Below are 15908 nucleotides of genomic sequence, written 5' to 3' on the forward strand. Positions count from 1 at the left end.
GCCCAAATATACATCACAAACTCATTTAATGATTCTACATTGGTTTACGATCATAATTGTTGGCACTCACTGCTCTGCCTAATAATGACAACCACATGTGAAAAAGGAAAAACAAAAAAATATATATATAGGGTTTTCGCCTATATACAGAGAATAGTGCAAAGTGGTGTAACCACTGACCCCAACCAGAGAGAGCAAGTATTACAATTACGAAAAAGGGACACGTCCATCTGACCATCTGCCATGCGAATAAGAAGCAGGACCTCGAGATTTCCCTGACCGTAGAACTGGCATCTCATCTGGTAAATATTTATACACACGTATGTATATCTGAACCTTATAAAATTTGGATTAATTTATATATGCACACATAATTTTGACAAATAACGATGTTGCACAACAATGCGAGATCTATTTAATTTATTGTGGCACTGGCAATCAAATGCACTTCAGAAAGGGGGAAATGCTCAGCACACCATCGACCGGAAAGTTACGCAACTGAATGCGTTTTGATACCGCACACAATGTTATCATCTAGGCCACGCTCTGCCAAACATGCAAATCACAATCACATCTTACAATTACTGCACAGAGGTGTAGACATCCAGAACTAGTCGACATCAATAGTCAAACTTGTTTCAGCACTCGTGTTTCATGGAGCTGAATTTAAGTTTCTCATATCACATGTAACGCTATGGTTGTACACAAAAGCCACAAATTGTATTATAAGTTGCTCACGCGAATCTAGGAAATGACTAAGACATTGACAATGAAGAAATCGGGAACGTTTCCCATGCCTGATGAAAACGCCATGATGATGTGTCAATTACACCGTGTAGTGAACAAAGTTGTATTTGGATGATGGATTTGTACCAGTTTGTGATGTCATGTGGCAATGCCTGCATAAATTGGATCTCACCCTCTCATTTTGCACATTATCAATTCTCCCACCCCAAATGTTATGCTTTGGAACCATAGAAATGGATAAAGCAGGGATAAAGGTGAATAGGATAAAGGGATAAAAGGGATAAAGGATAAAGAGGATAGACATCCTTCATTTTTTTTTTCAAAAGTATAACCTCACTCAAGAGTTGAAATGGAAACATGAGCAACTTCAAAGAATGACAAAAATGCTCCTCACCTTCTTAGCATTGGTTAGAATATTATTGTGTGCCGAAGACTTTTGCTTTACAGCCTGAAAGACAGAAAACACAAAAGTCAGTCTTGATCAACATATTCATCATTTAAGTGGCGTAATTGCAGCATGTACAAAAAACAAATAGCAACTGAACAAAACAGCAACTGAAAAACCAATACATTACTTTGGGAATGTCCTTCTTGATGATGGATAGCCAGAAGCGCTTCCGGCGTGCATCCAGTTGCTCTGTAGTGAGGTGCCGCTTGCGGCCTGACCCAGCAAACTCTTGTGAAAAGCGTGCAACAAAGCGAGAGTCTGAAAGTGCTGGAGAGGCACGGAGCTGATCCTCACGGCGCCGTCGTTTTTGCCTCTTCAGTTTTGCTGAAGGTGGAATAAATCGGTGATCAGACAATCGTCTAAATGGCCCACAGCCAAATTTGAATGGCAATAACAGTCATAGTGGTTCAATATCACATTCACCCATAATCTTAGGTACTATTAAATGACATGAAATGTCCTGGAATTTTAATGACAATTTTTTTTTGTATGAGCTTACAGTGGACAACCCTCCCATCCACTTTCTGAATAATCCTCTCCAAGAAGTTCTGTCACTCAAGCTTTTGGGTCTCACTATCTGCCATGATCTTTCCTGGGAAAACCACATTTCAAATCTGGCCTCCAAAGCCAGTCGCCGACTGGGCATCCTCCGTCGCGCGAAGTCCTTCCTTGGCACACCTGAGCTCCTCACCACATACAAGGCTTTCATCTGCAGCTCAATGGAATACTGCTCTCCCCTCTGGGCTGGTGCTCCTGCCTCACGTCTAGCTCGTCTTCACGCTGTTGAAACCAAAGCTTTCATAATCATTGGAATCTCCCGCTATGAAGCTAACTCCGAGGGCCTTTCACTTACTCACCGCAGGCAGGTTGGTGGTCTTTCTGTCTTCTACCGACTCCTCTCCGGCCTTGCTCCCCCAGCTCTCTCTGGGCTCTGTCCCCCAAATATTCCTACAGGTCACACAAGATCTGCCTGCAACCCTCTTATGGTTAAACTGCCAAAATCAAGACTCTCTGCTCACCTTCACTCCTCTTTTCTCCCACCTCTGGAACAAACTCCCTCACTCTCTTCAATCCCACTCCTCCCTCCAGGTCTTTAAAACAGCTGTTCACCACCATCTCTTATCTTCCCCCATCCAAAACCTTGATCTTTTCTACCCCCGCTAATTTTCACCCCAGATACACTTTTTTTGAAATACCAACTTCTTTCCTGGAAGTCCTTGCAGTGTCCTTGTGTTTTATACTTCTCCCACCCCCCCCCCCACCCCCTTGCCACGCCTCCTCCCCCCAAGCCCTCTCCCTCCCACAGATCTCCCGATGTCCCAGCTCTCAAATGTTGTGTTTGTGTGCTTCCCCTTCTCTCCCGATCTTGTCTACCGCTCCCCTTATTATATTTCTGTATACAAAACAAAACAAAAAAAGAGGTCAAAATCAGATCAATGAGAAGATGAAATTTTTTCCCATTTTTTTCTCTTAATCAATATTATTCTCATACAAGAGAGGAGGACTGACTAACATTATGGGTCTAACACAAGTGAATGACTTAGCCATATCGGTGGGGGTGGAACCTGGGAAAGGGGAAAAAAAAAAATAAAATAAAAAATAAAATAATAATAATAATAAATACTGTCACATTCCTGGCGATTAAAATCTTTCCAAGGACTGGATAGACGAACAAGCTGTTACTCCGAAGCGTTCAGTTCAAAATGTGGCGGAGTTAATACACTCCGGGGGGAGGGGAAGGGAAGGCGGAGGATGCCTAAAAGCCATTACCTGCACGGATTTAAAATGTCCAAAAATACCGGCTTTATTAAAAGGAATGCCGGCAATACAAAATAAAACACGGTCAAATCATTTCCTAAATTAGGACGTCCCCACAACAGACACAAACACAGACGAAGGATAAAATAAATGGTGGATAAAATAAAGGTGTGTGGTTATTTCGTACACTTAGCTCTGATCGATGGTGCGTCTCGCCAGGAATTGTCCAGGCTCCGGGCGCGCAGTCTGGACGCGGCTCTGGTGTTGGCGGGAAATCCACTTGCTCCCGCGCAGCCAGGCCTCAATACGCCCTCGTTCACTAGGCCGCGCCCGCTGGCATGAAACGGGCCTTCCGTGCGAATCACACGGCCCGCGTGCAGCTCATTCCCCCAGCCGTGCCCATCTTCATCGTCCTTGGTGTCAAACTGCAGCCCTCAGTCCGCCATGTCCGTGCTCTTCTGCCCCACGACCACCAGCCCGGTGCCAGAACACGGCTGCCCGCGATGAAGCCTCCCCGTGCAGAGAGTGAAACCCAACCGTCTATCGCTTTTGGAACATGAGGCGCAAGAGGGAATGTTCGCTCTCAATGCCCAGACGAACAGGAGAACGAGGAGGAGATGCCGGCCCACAACGTTACTGCCAGACCCAAAACCTCGAGAAGGGGAGAGGAGAGGAGCAATCATGACCGCTCACTATGGCATCCAGAACGAGAAGGGAAGATGTCCGCCGCTCTCTGACGTCACCGGTCATGCTTCACCAATGAGTGAGTTGCTCCCTACCAGTCCTTCCCGTCAATCAAAACCTTGACCACTCACGGCCTCGGCCTGCCCTACCTATGTGTGGCATCCAAGTTTGGGTTGTCAGCGGCAGCGCTCAATGCATGACTGCCGGTGATCTTTTTAATTAGGGCCTTTAAATGTGGGATTCTGGCTACGTGTCTAAGGTGTGGTGCCAAAAGGGACATAGGGATAAATACAGAGGTAATGACATACAAGGGATAATTTATCCATAATCCCTGTGCTCATTAGCACAAGAGCCACCCTTCGTATGGTCACACGTAACACTTAATCCGAACACACGACCTACCGGATCCCTACTTATTACATGGTGGTTCTTATTCTTATTCACGACAATCGGAGCATGCTAATTTATGCAAATTTACCTGAACTAAAGTAATCACTGCCTACCCCCTACAAACAAAACAATACTTACCCGAGTATATGGCAATAGTGGCAATTTTCATTTCTGGTCATTTTTTAAAATAAAAAAGCACAAAAAGGCATGATCATGTTGTCGTTCTAAATAAGACACTCCCTCATGAATGGGAGTGGAGCGACATTTGGCCAAATTACAATCCGAATAGGAATGCTTCGTAAATGTGAACGAAGCCACACACCTGACATCAACAATCGATATATAAATGGTCAATAATAATTGCTCTCAGGAAGCTATTCCAATTCCACACCATTATTAATAAGCACTGGGATATATATTTTATCTGGAAGACAAATATGTGCAAGAATCCTTCTGCTGCAGGAAGTCAGACTTGCATCACTTACTTGCCTCAGCCATGGAGTAAGCCCCAAGGGTGGCATCCTGGACCACAACAACAACAACAGGCATTTTAAGGCCATTTTCCCTGCAAGAGCAGGGGTTAGCCTCATCCTGGACCAATCAAACAATATTCGAGTTCACTCAGTTTTGCTCGTATTTACTTGAAAGTGCCAGTCAAATGCAACCAATTTGTGTCAAACTGTTATGCAATACAACTATATTTGACTACCACAGGTGAACAAAGACGATATCAATCAATAACCATATTTGAACCAAAAGTTTAGCAAAATGTAAAGTTATTGCAGTTGGGAGCTAAAGTTGTAGCAATAACTTATTGATAAAATGAAATAACTTCAAGATGAAACAAACTTAGTGGCGTAATGGTTAGAGTGCTCGTTGTGAGTCTGGGATGTCTGTGGTTCAAACCCCGGCCGAGTTACCAAAGATTTTAAAAATAGCCCTGTGGAGGACTGACAGTTATTTCCCCAACAGGTGGGGTCACCGGAATGGGACTGATAAAGTGGAATTGGGTAGAGACTGTTTGAACGGAATAGACTTTGGTTAATGAGGTCCTGATTGGATTTTGCCAAAGCCAAGTTTTGAATGCCATAACTGAATTTGGTGTCGTGGGGGCTAGCAGATACAGATAGGAAGTACAATCCGAGAAGACCCTACTGCCCTGATGAATCCTGTCAAATTTGGTAAAATTGTGGCTCGTAGTTATGGAGATGTTTTTAGTGAAAATGAGGGATTCTGGGATGGGGGCCACGGTCCCCTTTCCAGGGTAGATACAGCTATGAGGAGCACAACATATGGTTAGGGCATGGTCCCAAAGCCTCATGGCGATTTTGGTCTGGATCTGTCTGGTGTTTTCTGAGAAGACGATTTTTGAATAAAATACCAATATTTGGGGCAACCATAGCTTGGAAACAATTGTACAGGCTTGGTGGGTCCAATGGCCTCATCCTGCGTTAAAGTTCCCTGTAAGGGAACTCATTATTATTGTAAAGTTTGAATGTATCTGATGATCAAAAAAATGAGAGAAGTAGACCATGCTTTTTGCCATGCCAGCTCATGTTGCCAAACAAAGCTGACCTCATCTATATACTACACAAGCTGTTACAATGTGGTAGAAAAGTCCAAAAATTAAATCTCTTCTAAGATTAACTAGGATAGATTTTTTTTTTTAAACCCCGATTAATTCTTCTCTGCCCCCTCATCTGCATGCTGTATACTAAAAAAGGACATTTCGTCCCCGGTTCTCCTGATATGTGTACATATCGTGTAGATTGCTTTTTCATGTAAAATGCAAACCTTTCAGCTTCCGCTCATCCTTTAAGCGTTTGGCACGACTACCCATGCCATGCCTGTGCGCTTCGCGATAATGGTCCTGGCTGGACAGCAGGCCCACGCTGTAGAACTGGTACTGCTGCAGCTGCTGCTGATCACACAAATGTGCAAGCACACTCAACAAAGCGCCGCAATGTGAACACACATTATGCACCACCGTCATCCTGCCACACACTCTATTTAGAGCATTGATGTTACCAGAGCAGTTTCTTGGCTAGGGTTAGAATCCCGGACGGATCGCCATTCCGATGCAGGATACTTAACAGAATGTGCAGGAATTTGGAATTTGGCCACGGTGCTGGTGATAACTCGCATACTCTTAAAAAAAGGACATCATGGGGTTTTTAATGTCCACCAACTAATGCTGGGAGATGGGCCACCCAGTGCAACGTCCATCCGAGCAACGGCACACATTTATTAATCGCCGTGCATGTAAAACACCGGAATGACAGTTCATAGCTGGGTTGAGATTCAAACCCAGGCTAGATAGCTCAGAGGTGAGTGCGCAAACTTCTAGGCCATTCTGCCAGTCTCATACATAACAGAAAAATCATTTGGCATGGCATTTATGCTAACTTGGAAAAATACAACTTCATTTTAAAATAACATTCAAATGAAATAAATCTTGCAAAAAAATAAATGCAAATACCATATTTAATATATATATATATATATATATATATATATATATATATATATATATATATATATATATATATATATATATATATATATATATATATATATATATATATATATATATAAATTGTTTTTTTTGACGACGGCAATGAAAACAACGAAACAAAATTTTAAATAAACCAATTAAATGAAATAGTCCTTAAATAGTACCAGAGGCTATCGCCATGTCACAGGGTGTGGTGAAAAACGTTTACTGTTGAACCTTAATCGAATATGGAGACCAGGGCTTTGATAAAAAAAATTACCAAAACAAATCAGATCAGGCTCGGTGGAGGGAGAGAAGAAGACAGGAAACAGAGGGTGGGGTTGGAGGCCTTGGTTAGGAGGATGCAGAGGAGTTGGGGGAGGGGGGGGGGGGGAGATGGTTAAAGACCGAGGGAGGGGGAAGAGACCCTTTGCAACTTGAAAACTGTTTGCTTACACCTGGATATTGTGAACTGCATGGCCCAACAGACTTCAAACAGGGCATCTGGTGCTCAAGTAATTTGTTCTTCAGTGCTAGAGGTTGGCACTGCCACAACTCACTCAGCTTTATTGACAAGTGAGTGGGCACCGACAGGTGTACTTGGCTGGATTAGCTTGCCTAAAGGAAAAGTAGATAAAGGAGGAACGTTTTTAAGACTTGTTCAAAAAAAAATTTCAACGCCCAATTTTATGCTGCGCTCACAATACCATGGCGTCCAGGATATGAAGTTAGTTCACGTGTTTAGTTACCACACTGGGTATAGTGGTCATGGATTAGAAAGGCATTCTTTACCAAACTTGCTTTTCGAGATTGAAAGAGCATGGGAACTTACTCACTATGGGATTTTAAGAAAGTTTTTGGCATGGGATAAAATAAGGTGCATGACAACATATGGTTTTCCGAGGTACAGGATTTTTAATGCAGTTTTTTTTTCTGCTCATTTAGTTGTCATACAAAACCATGATAATAGAAGATGGGTTAATGAAACTTTGGATCACCAGTTGAACTCACATGAAACACCAACTATACTATTTCACAATATAAAAAAAAAAAGAAGCAGAATTTTTCTTTTCTTTTCAAAAAAAACAGATGTTTTCAAGAAAATGTGTTAACAGTTGTTTGGTAGTTGGTTTACCTCAAAATGTATACTTTGGCACCAAGGCATGTGCGATGTAAAAGGGACAAAATTTGTCCACCAATTTATGTGGTTGTTGGCTATTACTACCTTGTACATACATTTTTGTAAAAAAAGAAATTAAAATGATGATGATGAATGATGGTGAGGTGTTCCATACATGTAGCTTATTGATGCCTATGACCCATAATAAAATTTTGTATTGGTGCCAAAGCCAATGACGAATTGCACATTAATTAGCAGGAGGATAATGAATCGCAAACCATTGGTAATGAAATTGTTAAAAAGTCCAGAGCGCGAGAGGGATTTCGGAACTAGCAAGCTTTTGCCGGCCCACTATATACAGTGCATTCCGAAAGTTTTTTTTTTTTTTTTGGATACATAATCGAGGCTCGTGGAAGAGCTAACATTTATCACACAAACAAATCAAACAGACAAACAAACAAAGTATATAAAAAGGGGAGCGGTAGACAAGATGGGGAGAGAAGGGGAAGCACATAAACACAACATTTGAGAGCAGGGACATCGGGAATGTGTGGGAGGGAGAGGGCTTGTGGAAAGGCGGCGTGGGAAGGGGGGGGGGGGGGGAAGGGTGGGAAAAGTATAAACACAAGGACACCAAGGACTTCCAGGAAAGAAGTTGGTATTTCAAAAAAGTGGATTTGGGGTGAAATTAGCGGGGGTAGAAAAGATCAAGGTTTTGGATGGGGGAAGATAAGAGATGGTGGTGAACAGCTGTTTTAAAGACCTGGAGAAAAGTGGGATTGAAGAGAGTGAGGGAGTTTGTTCCAGAGGCGGGAGAAAAGAGGAATGAAGGAGTGAAGGTGAGCAGAGAATCTTGATTTTGGCAGTTTAACCATAAGTAGGTTGCAGGCAGATCTTGTGCAACCTGTATGAATATTTGGGGGACAGAGCCCAGAGAGAGCTGGAGCAGCAAGGCCGGAGAGGAGTCGGTAGAAGACAGAAAGACTACCAACCTGCCTGCGGATAGTAAGTGAAAGGCCCTCGGGGGCAGCTTCATCACGGGAGATTCCAATGATTCTGAACGCTTTGGTTTCAACAGCATGAAGATGAGCTAGGTGTGAGGCAGGAGCACCAGCCCAGAGGGGAGAGAGTTTATTATTAGACCCCTTCAGAATTAAGTATTTAGACCCCTTCACTTTTTTCACATTTTGTTATGTTGTTGCGCCTCTCGTCCACAGAATGTTATTTCTCAGTCTGAGAGTCCTTTAGGTGCTTTTTGGAAACTCCAAGCGGGCTTTCATGTGTCTTTCACTGAGGAGAGGCTTCCATCTGGCCACTCTGCCATGAAGCCCAGATCGGTGGAGTGTTGCAGTGATGGTTGTCATTCTGGAAGTTCCTCCCATCTCCACACAGGATCTCTAAAGCTCAGCCAGAGTGACCATCGGGTTTTTGGTCACCTCTCTTACCAAGGCCCTTCTCCCCCGATTGCTCAGTCTGGCCGGGCGGCCAGCTCTAGGAAGATTCCTGGATGTTCCAAACTTCTTCCATTTAAGAATTATGGAGGCCACTGTGCTCTTAGGAACCTTCAATGCAGCAGAGATATTTTTTGTAGGCTTCCCCAGATCTGTGCCTCGACACGATCCTGTCTCTGAGCTCTGCAAGCAGTTCCTTCGACCTCATGGCTTGGTTTTTGGTCTGATATGCGTTGTCAGCTGTGAGACCTTATATAGACAGGTGTGTGCCTTTCCAAATCATGTCCAATCAATTGAATTTACCACAGGTGGACTCCAATCAAGGTGTAGAAACATCTCAAAGATGATGAAGAGAAATAGGAGGCACGTAAGCTAAATTTCAAGTGTCACAGGAAAGGGTCTGAATACTTATGTAAATGTGATATTTCAGTTTTTTATTTTTAATAAATTTGCAAAACTTTCTAAAATCCTGTTTTCTCTTTGTCATTGTGGGGTATTGAGTGTAGATTGATGAGGGAGAAAATGAATTTAAACGACTTCAGCATAAGGCTGCAACATAACAAAATGTGAAAAAAGTGAAGGGGTCTGAATACTTTCTGAATGCACTATATATATAATTGAATGGACATTTTTGTTCTTAAAAGGTAACATTGTCATCCAGTTCACGTTGTGAATAACAGTGAGGAATAACATGTATTTTAAATATCTCGGGCATGGATGACGTTTGATGTCTTTTCAAGTAACATCAAGTCGTTTGAAAAGGTAAACACCAAAAGATGCAAAACACAGGATGTCATTAAAATGTTTCCGAGGATTTAAAATTGTCTCAAAAGTTGAAGTAGATAAGACATGGGAAGATACAGCCACAGATTTCTAATGGAGAGAAATCTCTTACAATCAAAAGCATTATACAATCTGATAAGCAAAAAATAAGCGAATTAAAAAATAAATAAACAAGGGAGTGAAATAATGCTACATCTCCTCCCATGAATATCTAAGATGAAAGCCAGTGTCTGGTTTGAATCTTGCTGCCTCGTTTATCCATACAGTTAGGCCAAAACAGCAATTTATTATTGTGCATTTAAACTGTGCTTGAAGCCTACTAGTGGGGAAGAAGTAGTCAAATTAAAATTGACTTCCGTAAATTAACTTAAAAACAAGAAAAAAAGAAAAAAAAGAAACAGGTAATGAGATTTATGGATGAGTGGAATGACATGGGCAAAGGCACAACAGACACAAAGTGGGGTGAAGGGAAAATGGAAAATAAGAATGTGTGGATGAACAACAGCGACAGTAGGGGAGTTTAAGGTGAAAGGAGGAAAGATAGGGTGACAGCAGGCATAAATGGGAAACACATGAGATGGTGGTAGGCAGCAGTACTGAAGACCTGGGGTATGATAAAACATATTCAGGCAGACAGTACAAAATGCAAGAAAAAGAAGAAAACCAAAAGAAAGAGAGCTGCGTGGGATGGGGGCAGGGGTGAGGTGAGTGCGGTTTACACTTGGGAAGGGCAACACAGTAAGTGTAACATCTGCAACCTGGACGAGTGTAGGTTGGGAAAAAAGGCGAGAAGGTAAAAGGAACCAGAGTAGAATTGAGAAGGCAAAAGAGTAAGTCCAAGAACAAGAAGAAGATCTTGACGACATCCTGATTAGAGATACCATTGTCAAGAGGGCCTTTGATTCCATGGCTTCAGAATTGGGCAATATGTGAAGTATCACCACTAATCTTGTGTGTGTGTGTGTGTGTGTGTGTGTGTGTGTGTGTGTGTGTGTGTGTATGCGCGCGCGTGTGTGTGTGTGTGTGTGTGTGTGTGTGTGTGTGTGTGTGTGTGTGTGTGTGTGTGTGTGTGTGTGTGTGTGTGTGTGTGTGTGTGTGTACAGTCACGTGAAAAAGTAAGTACACCCCATGTAAAGTTTTGACTTTTTAAACATATTTCAACATACAGCTATTTGATCTTCATTTCAACAATATTGATAGATAAAGGTGATATAATATAACAAATATCATGAAACATTTACATTTTGTAGTCCATTGTACAATTTAAATAAACATAAATGCAAATTTTGCATGTGGAAAAAGTAAGTACACCCCAACATTTATCACTACTTCAAATACCTAAAATTAGAATCAGGTGCACCAGCTCAGGTGCAAATGATTAGAACATCGTCAGAGAGGATCTTGGAGGAACCTGTCTTATTTAAACCTCAGACATTTAGTTTGATTTGCTCTTTGTTGTTGAAGTGTGCGACGTCACCATGCCGAGATCAAAAGAGCTCTCTGAGGCTTTCAGAAAGAAGGTTATAGATGCCTACGAGTCTGGGAAGGGATTTAAAAAGATCTCCAAACAATTTGAAATCAATAATTTGACTGTCCGGAAGATCATCGACAAGTGGAGAAGATTCCAAACAACTGCCAACTTGTTCAGGCCAGGCCGCCCCAGCAAGTTCAGCCCGAGAGCAGACCGGAAGATGCTGAAAGAGGTCTCGAAGAACCCCAGAATGTCATCACGGGACCTACAGGTAGGCTCTTGCCACTGTTGATGTCAATGTGCACGAGTCTAGCATCAGAAAAAGGCTGCACAAATTTGATCTAAATGGGAGGTGTGCCAGGAGGAAACACTTGCTGTCCAGAAAGAACATTAGGGCAAGACTAAAGTTTGCCAATGAACACCGAGGCAAAGACCAGCACTTCTGGAACAATGTGCTCTGGACAGATGAGTCAAAGGTAGAGCTATTTGGCCACAGTACCAGAAGACATGTTTGGTGAAAACCAAAGACAGCATTTGACCACAAGAACCTGATACCAACTGTAAAGCATGGTGATGGAAATATTATGGTTTGGGGCAGCTTTGCTGCATCAGGGCCTGGGCGGCTCACCATCATAGAATCCACTATGAATTATTCATTGTACCAGATGCAAGAAAAGCAATTGTACCAGCTGTGCATGGTAGAAACCCCTCAAACATCGCACAACTGAAAGATTTCTGCATGGAGGAGTGGGCAAAAATTTCTCCCAGTCAATGCCAGAGACTGGTAGACAGTTATAAGAAACGCCTACTTGAGGTTGTTTCTGCCAAAGGGGGCAATACCACCTATTAGAGTGTACTTACTTGTGTACTTACTTGGTGTACTTACTTTTTCCACATGCGAAATTTGCATTCATGTTTATTTAAATTATACAATGGACTACAAAATGTAAGTTTCATGATATTTGTTATATTATATCACCTTTATCTATCAACATTGTTGAAATGAAGATCAAATAGCTGTATGTTGAAAAAGTCAAAACTTTACATGGGGTGTACTTACTTTTTCACTTGACTGTATATACATATATATTGTTGCGGATTTGAGAATCCTGTGTTTTTTGTGTGTGTAAATATCACCCTCTGTAAGTAGTGTAATGATTCCTTGTGAATACCTCCGTAGTGTAAAGATCAAAGGTCGTCATCTTAGTTAATCCATCGCAAGCACGTAGGCCACCATATACCCTTCTAAATAGTTATTTCTTTATTCTATGTTAGTATAAGGCTCTGTTTCCCATTAGTTGACTCTGCATTGCATCGAATTGAAATAAGATAGATCCCCTTACAATTGCCCCAAAACCTCCATTTCCAACTGCGTCATTGCCATTCGCATCGTCAGCGCCTTTGCCTCCATTACGCACGTGGTCAAGCCTCGGAGAAGAAGGGGGGGGGGGGCTACATTAGCACCTCGTCATCAGGAGGTGGAGCCAGGAAGCCCTTGCGCCCAACCAGGACTCGGTGGGCACGGCTTGGTAAGGTGTGGTCATGGGCTTGGTAGGGCGTGGCTATATAACCCGCGGCGCGACACCCCCACCAGAGACGATTGAGGAAGGGGATGACCGAGGAAGCCCCCACCAGCGGATGACCGAGGAAGCCCCCACGAAATAATGCGTAAGGAGTCCACCGCAGCGGAATCCACCGCAGCTTTTGACCACGGCAGCTTTGAGCGTTGACGGCAGTTGCGGCCGCGAAGCAACGCCGCCGTGCGGATACGATTGAGGAGGGTCGGCAGCTGCTCACCTCGAGCCGCGCGATCATACCAACCACCCGCATCCTTCCCGCCTTGTGATCCCACCTCCTCGTCCGTCCAGCCATCCACGTCCTGCCATTCATTCCTATCATCATTCCCCGTGTAAGTCTGATCGTCGTCCGTCCTTTATGTTGTCTGGGCTATAAGTTAAGCCTGTTTAGATAAGCTAGTATGGCACTGTGTCTTCTTCTTCTGTAAATTCTTTTCGTATCTTTCCTCCTCCTTGGTTTTTTTGGTCTTGTAAATATTAGTAATAAATTATATTTGTTCTTCCTACCTTGCCTTCTTTCCTTTACATCCGTTTCGTTTTAGTGATTTCCCCATTGAATACCTGTGGCACGATTTGGCCAACGTTCAGAATCGGGTTAGTTTCTGTTAACGGTTCGCGCCGCGGCTGCTAATCCGCTCGGCAATTAACATCTTGTCCGCGGTCTCGAACGAGGTTGCTCACCTGCCTCCCTGGAGGGAGCTGGGCAGCTTCAGGAGCGGAGACGGCCAGTGAAAATTGAAGGGGGACTAACCTCCCCCTAAGGGGAGTGCCGTACTCCGTTTCTGCAACAATTGGTGTCAGGAGCGAGATTCGGACCTGAAGTGCGCTTAGCGCACTCAAATTACGAGTGGTCGAAATTTCATTAAAACATCCTAAATTTTAAAATCGTGCCATGGATGCTCAAGGCGATCGGATGCTGGTGGGTGAGTTAGAAGGGGGGTTAGAAGCGACCCAGGACCCCAGGGAGGAGGTGGGAGTAATAATGGAGGAGGAGAGCAATGAAGATGTGGTTGCGGGGGTATCAATCAGGTGCACAAGATGGCGCCCTCACGTACGAGGTTTCAGGCGCACAAAATGGCGCCTCGCACGAGCGCGCGGCAGCCGCGCCCGCTGCGCCAATGGGGGTGGTCCAAATGCAGGCCCTCATGGAGCAATTTATGGCACAAATGCAGGCGTCCCTGAACCTGCAGGGGGACAAATCAAGGGCGGAAATCAGAGCAATGAGGGACGAAGCGAGGGGTACCAGTGAGCAATCGGGGGCAATGAGGGACGAAGCGAGGGGTACCAGTGAGCAATTGAGAGACGGGTTAAGTAATATGGGAAATCAAATCGGGGGGCTAGGAAGCAAATTGGAGCGAATCGGTAAAGTTGGGGACAGAATGGGTGACCGCATACAAAAATGTGGGGAGAGCATACGAAAATGTGGGGAGAGCGCACAAAAATGTGGGGAGACCATGGATCGCATGTTGGGTGAGGGGGTCCCAAGGGTGCACGACGAGGTAAAGCAGGTCGAGAAGCGCTGGTTGAGCGAGGCGGAGGAAAGCGCAGGTAAAATGACGGGTGTAGAGATCGCGACCCGGGGTATGGAAAAGCCGGCGACCGCTGAGGTAGAGGGAATTTTAATACAGCCAGCGGTCATCGAGGTGAATAAAGAAAAAGCAGTAGTGGTGGGTATAGTTGAAATTGAAAAGACGACGGAGGTAGCCCGGGAATTGAAGGGAGAAATGGATTGTGCACAAAGTCTAAGTTCACATCCTGATGCCGTACTTGCTAATCCTTATAAAGATTTGCAGGTGTGCGTAGAGAAGAAGATCCCAAAGGTGAGTCGTGCTGTGTATGGTGCTAAGAGGTTTTTCGGCAGAGTGTTTGGCGCGAAGAGAATTTTCGCGCGCTTGGGATCGCGAAAGCACCCGGGCGTTCGTGGAAGGTCCTTTGTGTGCTGTGTTAAAGCGAATGGCACGCATGTGAGGAAAAAGTGTGCGTCAAAGAGTGAGCGTGTTATAAAGTGTGGGAGTAAAACCGAGTGCGAGCGGGAATGCACGTCGGAGTGCATGGAGTGTACGTGCGAGGGTGAGAGTGACCCGGAGAGTGAGTTGGTGGAGGAGCGGGTGCGAGAATGCACACCTGGAATGGACGGCGAGAGTGTGCGAGAAAGCACACCTGAGTTGGTTGTGGCGCGGGTGTGGGAGAGCCCATTGAAGCGCGTGAGTGGGTGGATGCAAGAGTGCACCCCCATGAGTGGTACGGAGTACGTACCGAGGGAGTGCGCAAGACAGTGAGCGAGGTGTGTTAAGGAAGTGTGCGAACGGCGAGTGTGCGTGAGAGGTGTGGTGTGTAACAGGGAGTGCGGTGGTGAAAAGGACGGAGTGTGTGGAATGTACGGGTGGCGTTGGAACGCCGGGTTTGGTGAGTGTGAAAAGGGTCGCGTGTGCGTGTGAGCACGCGAGTAAGGCATCGACGTGGACCGGAGCAGCGTTTAGGGCGACTGATAGCCGAGGCGAGCACTCGGGGCGCGGTGCGCTTTGTTGAATGCGAGGCCCGGCGCGGATCGGTGCCGCGTCGCTTCTCTTCGAAGCGTCGTTGCCGATTCGGGCCTGGCCCCGCCCCGCACGGTCGAGTCCGGGCCTAGCCGGGCAAGTCGACCGGTCCGGTTCAAGGGCGGGTCGGAGGAAGCAGAGCGGTGCCCCCTTGCGGGGACGGGGTTCCGACCGGGCGAGATTCAGCCATCGGGCCGGAGGCCGCAAGGACCCGCGCCGAGACGGTGCGTGGAATCTCGGCCTGACCAAACCGCCTCCCCTGAACCGAATGCCGGACGGATTCAACCTGCAGGCGACCAAACCACCCGAATTCATTGCTCAGCTTTGCGAAGCCGAGTTTTAATGATGTCATGACGCACCGAGGCTCAGATATAGCGGACTGTGATTATAAGTGTTTTGATCCGAAATTTAGAATTGTGAATAGGATTGGCAAAAATGTGATTGGTAA

At 44.9% G+C, this 15908-nt stretch overlaps 1 protein-coding gene across 6 annotated transcripts in view; it reads right to left on the reverse strand.

Annotated features, from left to right (window-relative positions):
• The window catches only part of INO80 (INO80 complex ATPase subunit), a 195538-nt gene that overhangs the window by 127172 nt on the left and 52458 nt on the right, over positions 1 to 15908 (reverse strand). For 3 of the 6 annotated variants that reach the window (XM_068133886.2, XM_078767152.1, XM_078767157.1), the window contains exons 6-8: positions 5822 to 5945; positions 1323 to 1519; positions 1142 to 1195 (exon numbers count right to left, since the gene is read on the reverse strand). In XM_068133886.2, coding sequence (XP_067989987.1) covers positions 1142 to 1195; positions 1323 to 1519; positions 5822 to 5945 — 375 coding nt within the window. Of the gene's footprint in view, positions 1 to 1141; positions 1196 to 1322; positions 1520 to 5821; positions 5949 to 15908 lie in introns of all 6 variants that reach the window. The other 3 variants (XM_068133863.2, XM_068133869.2, XM_068133876.2) reach the window with 1 other exon arrangement.

This window comes from Myxine glutinosa, chromosome 1, assembly GCF_964187855.1.
Source record: "Myxine glutinosa chromosome 1, kmMyxGlut1.1, whole genome shotgun sequence".
Taxonomy (NCBI): Eukaryota; Metazoa; Chordata; class Myxini; order Myxiniformes; family Myxinidae; genus Myxine; species Myxine glutinosa.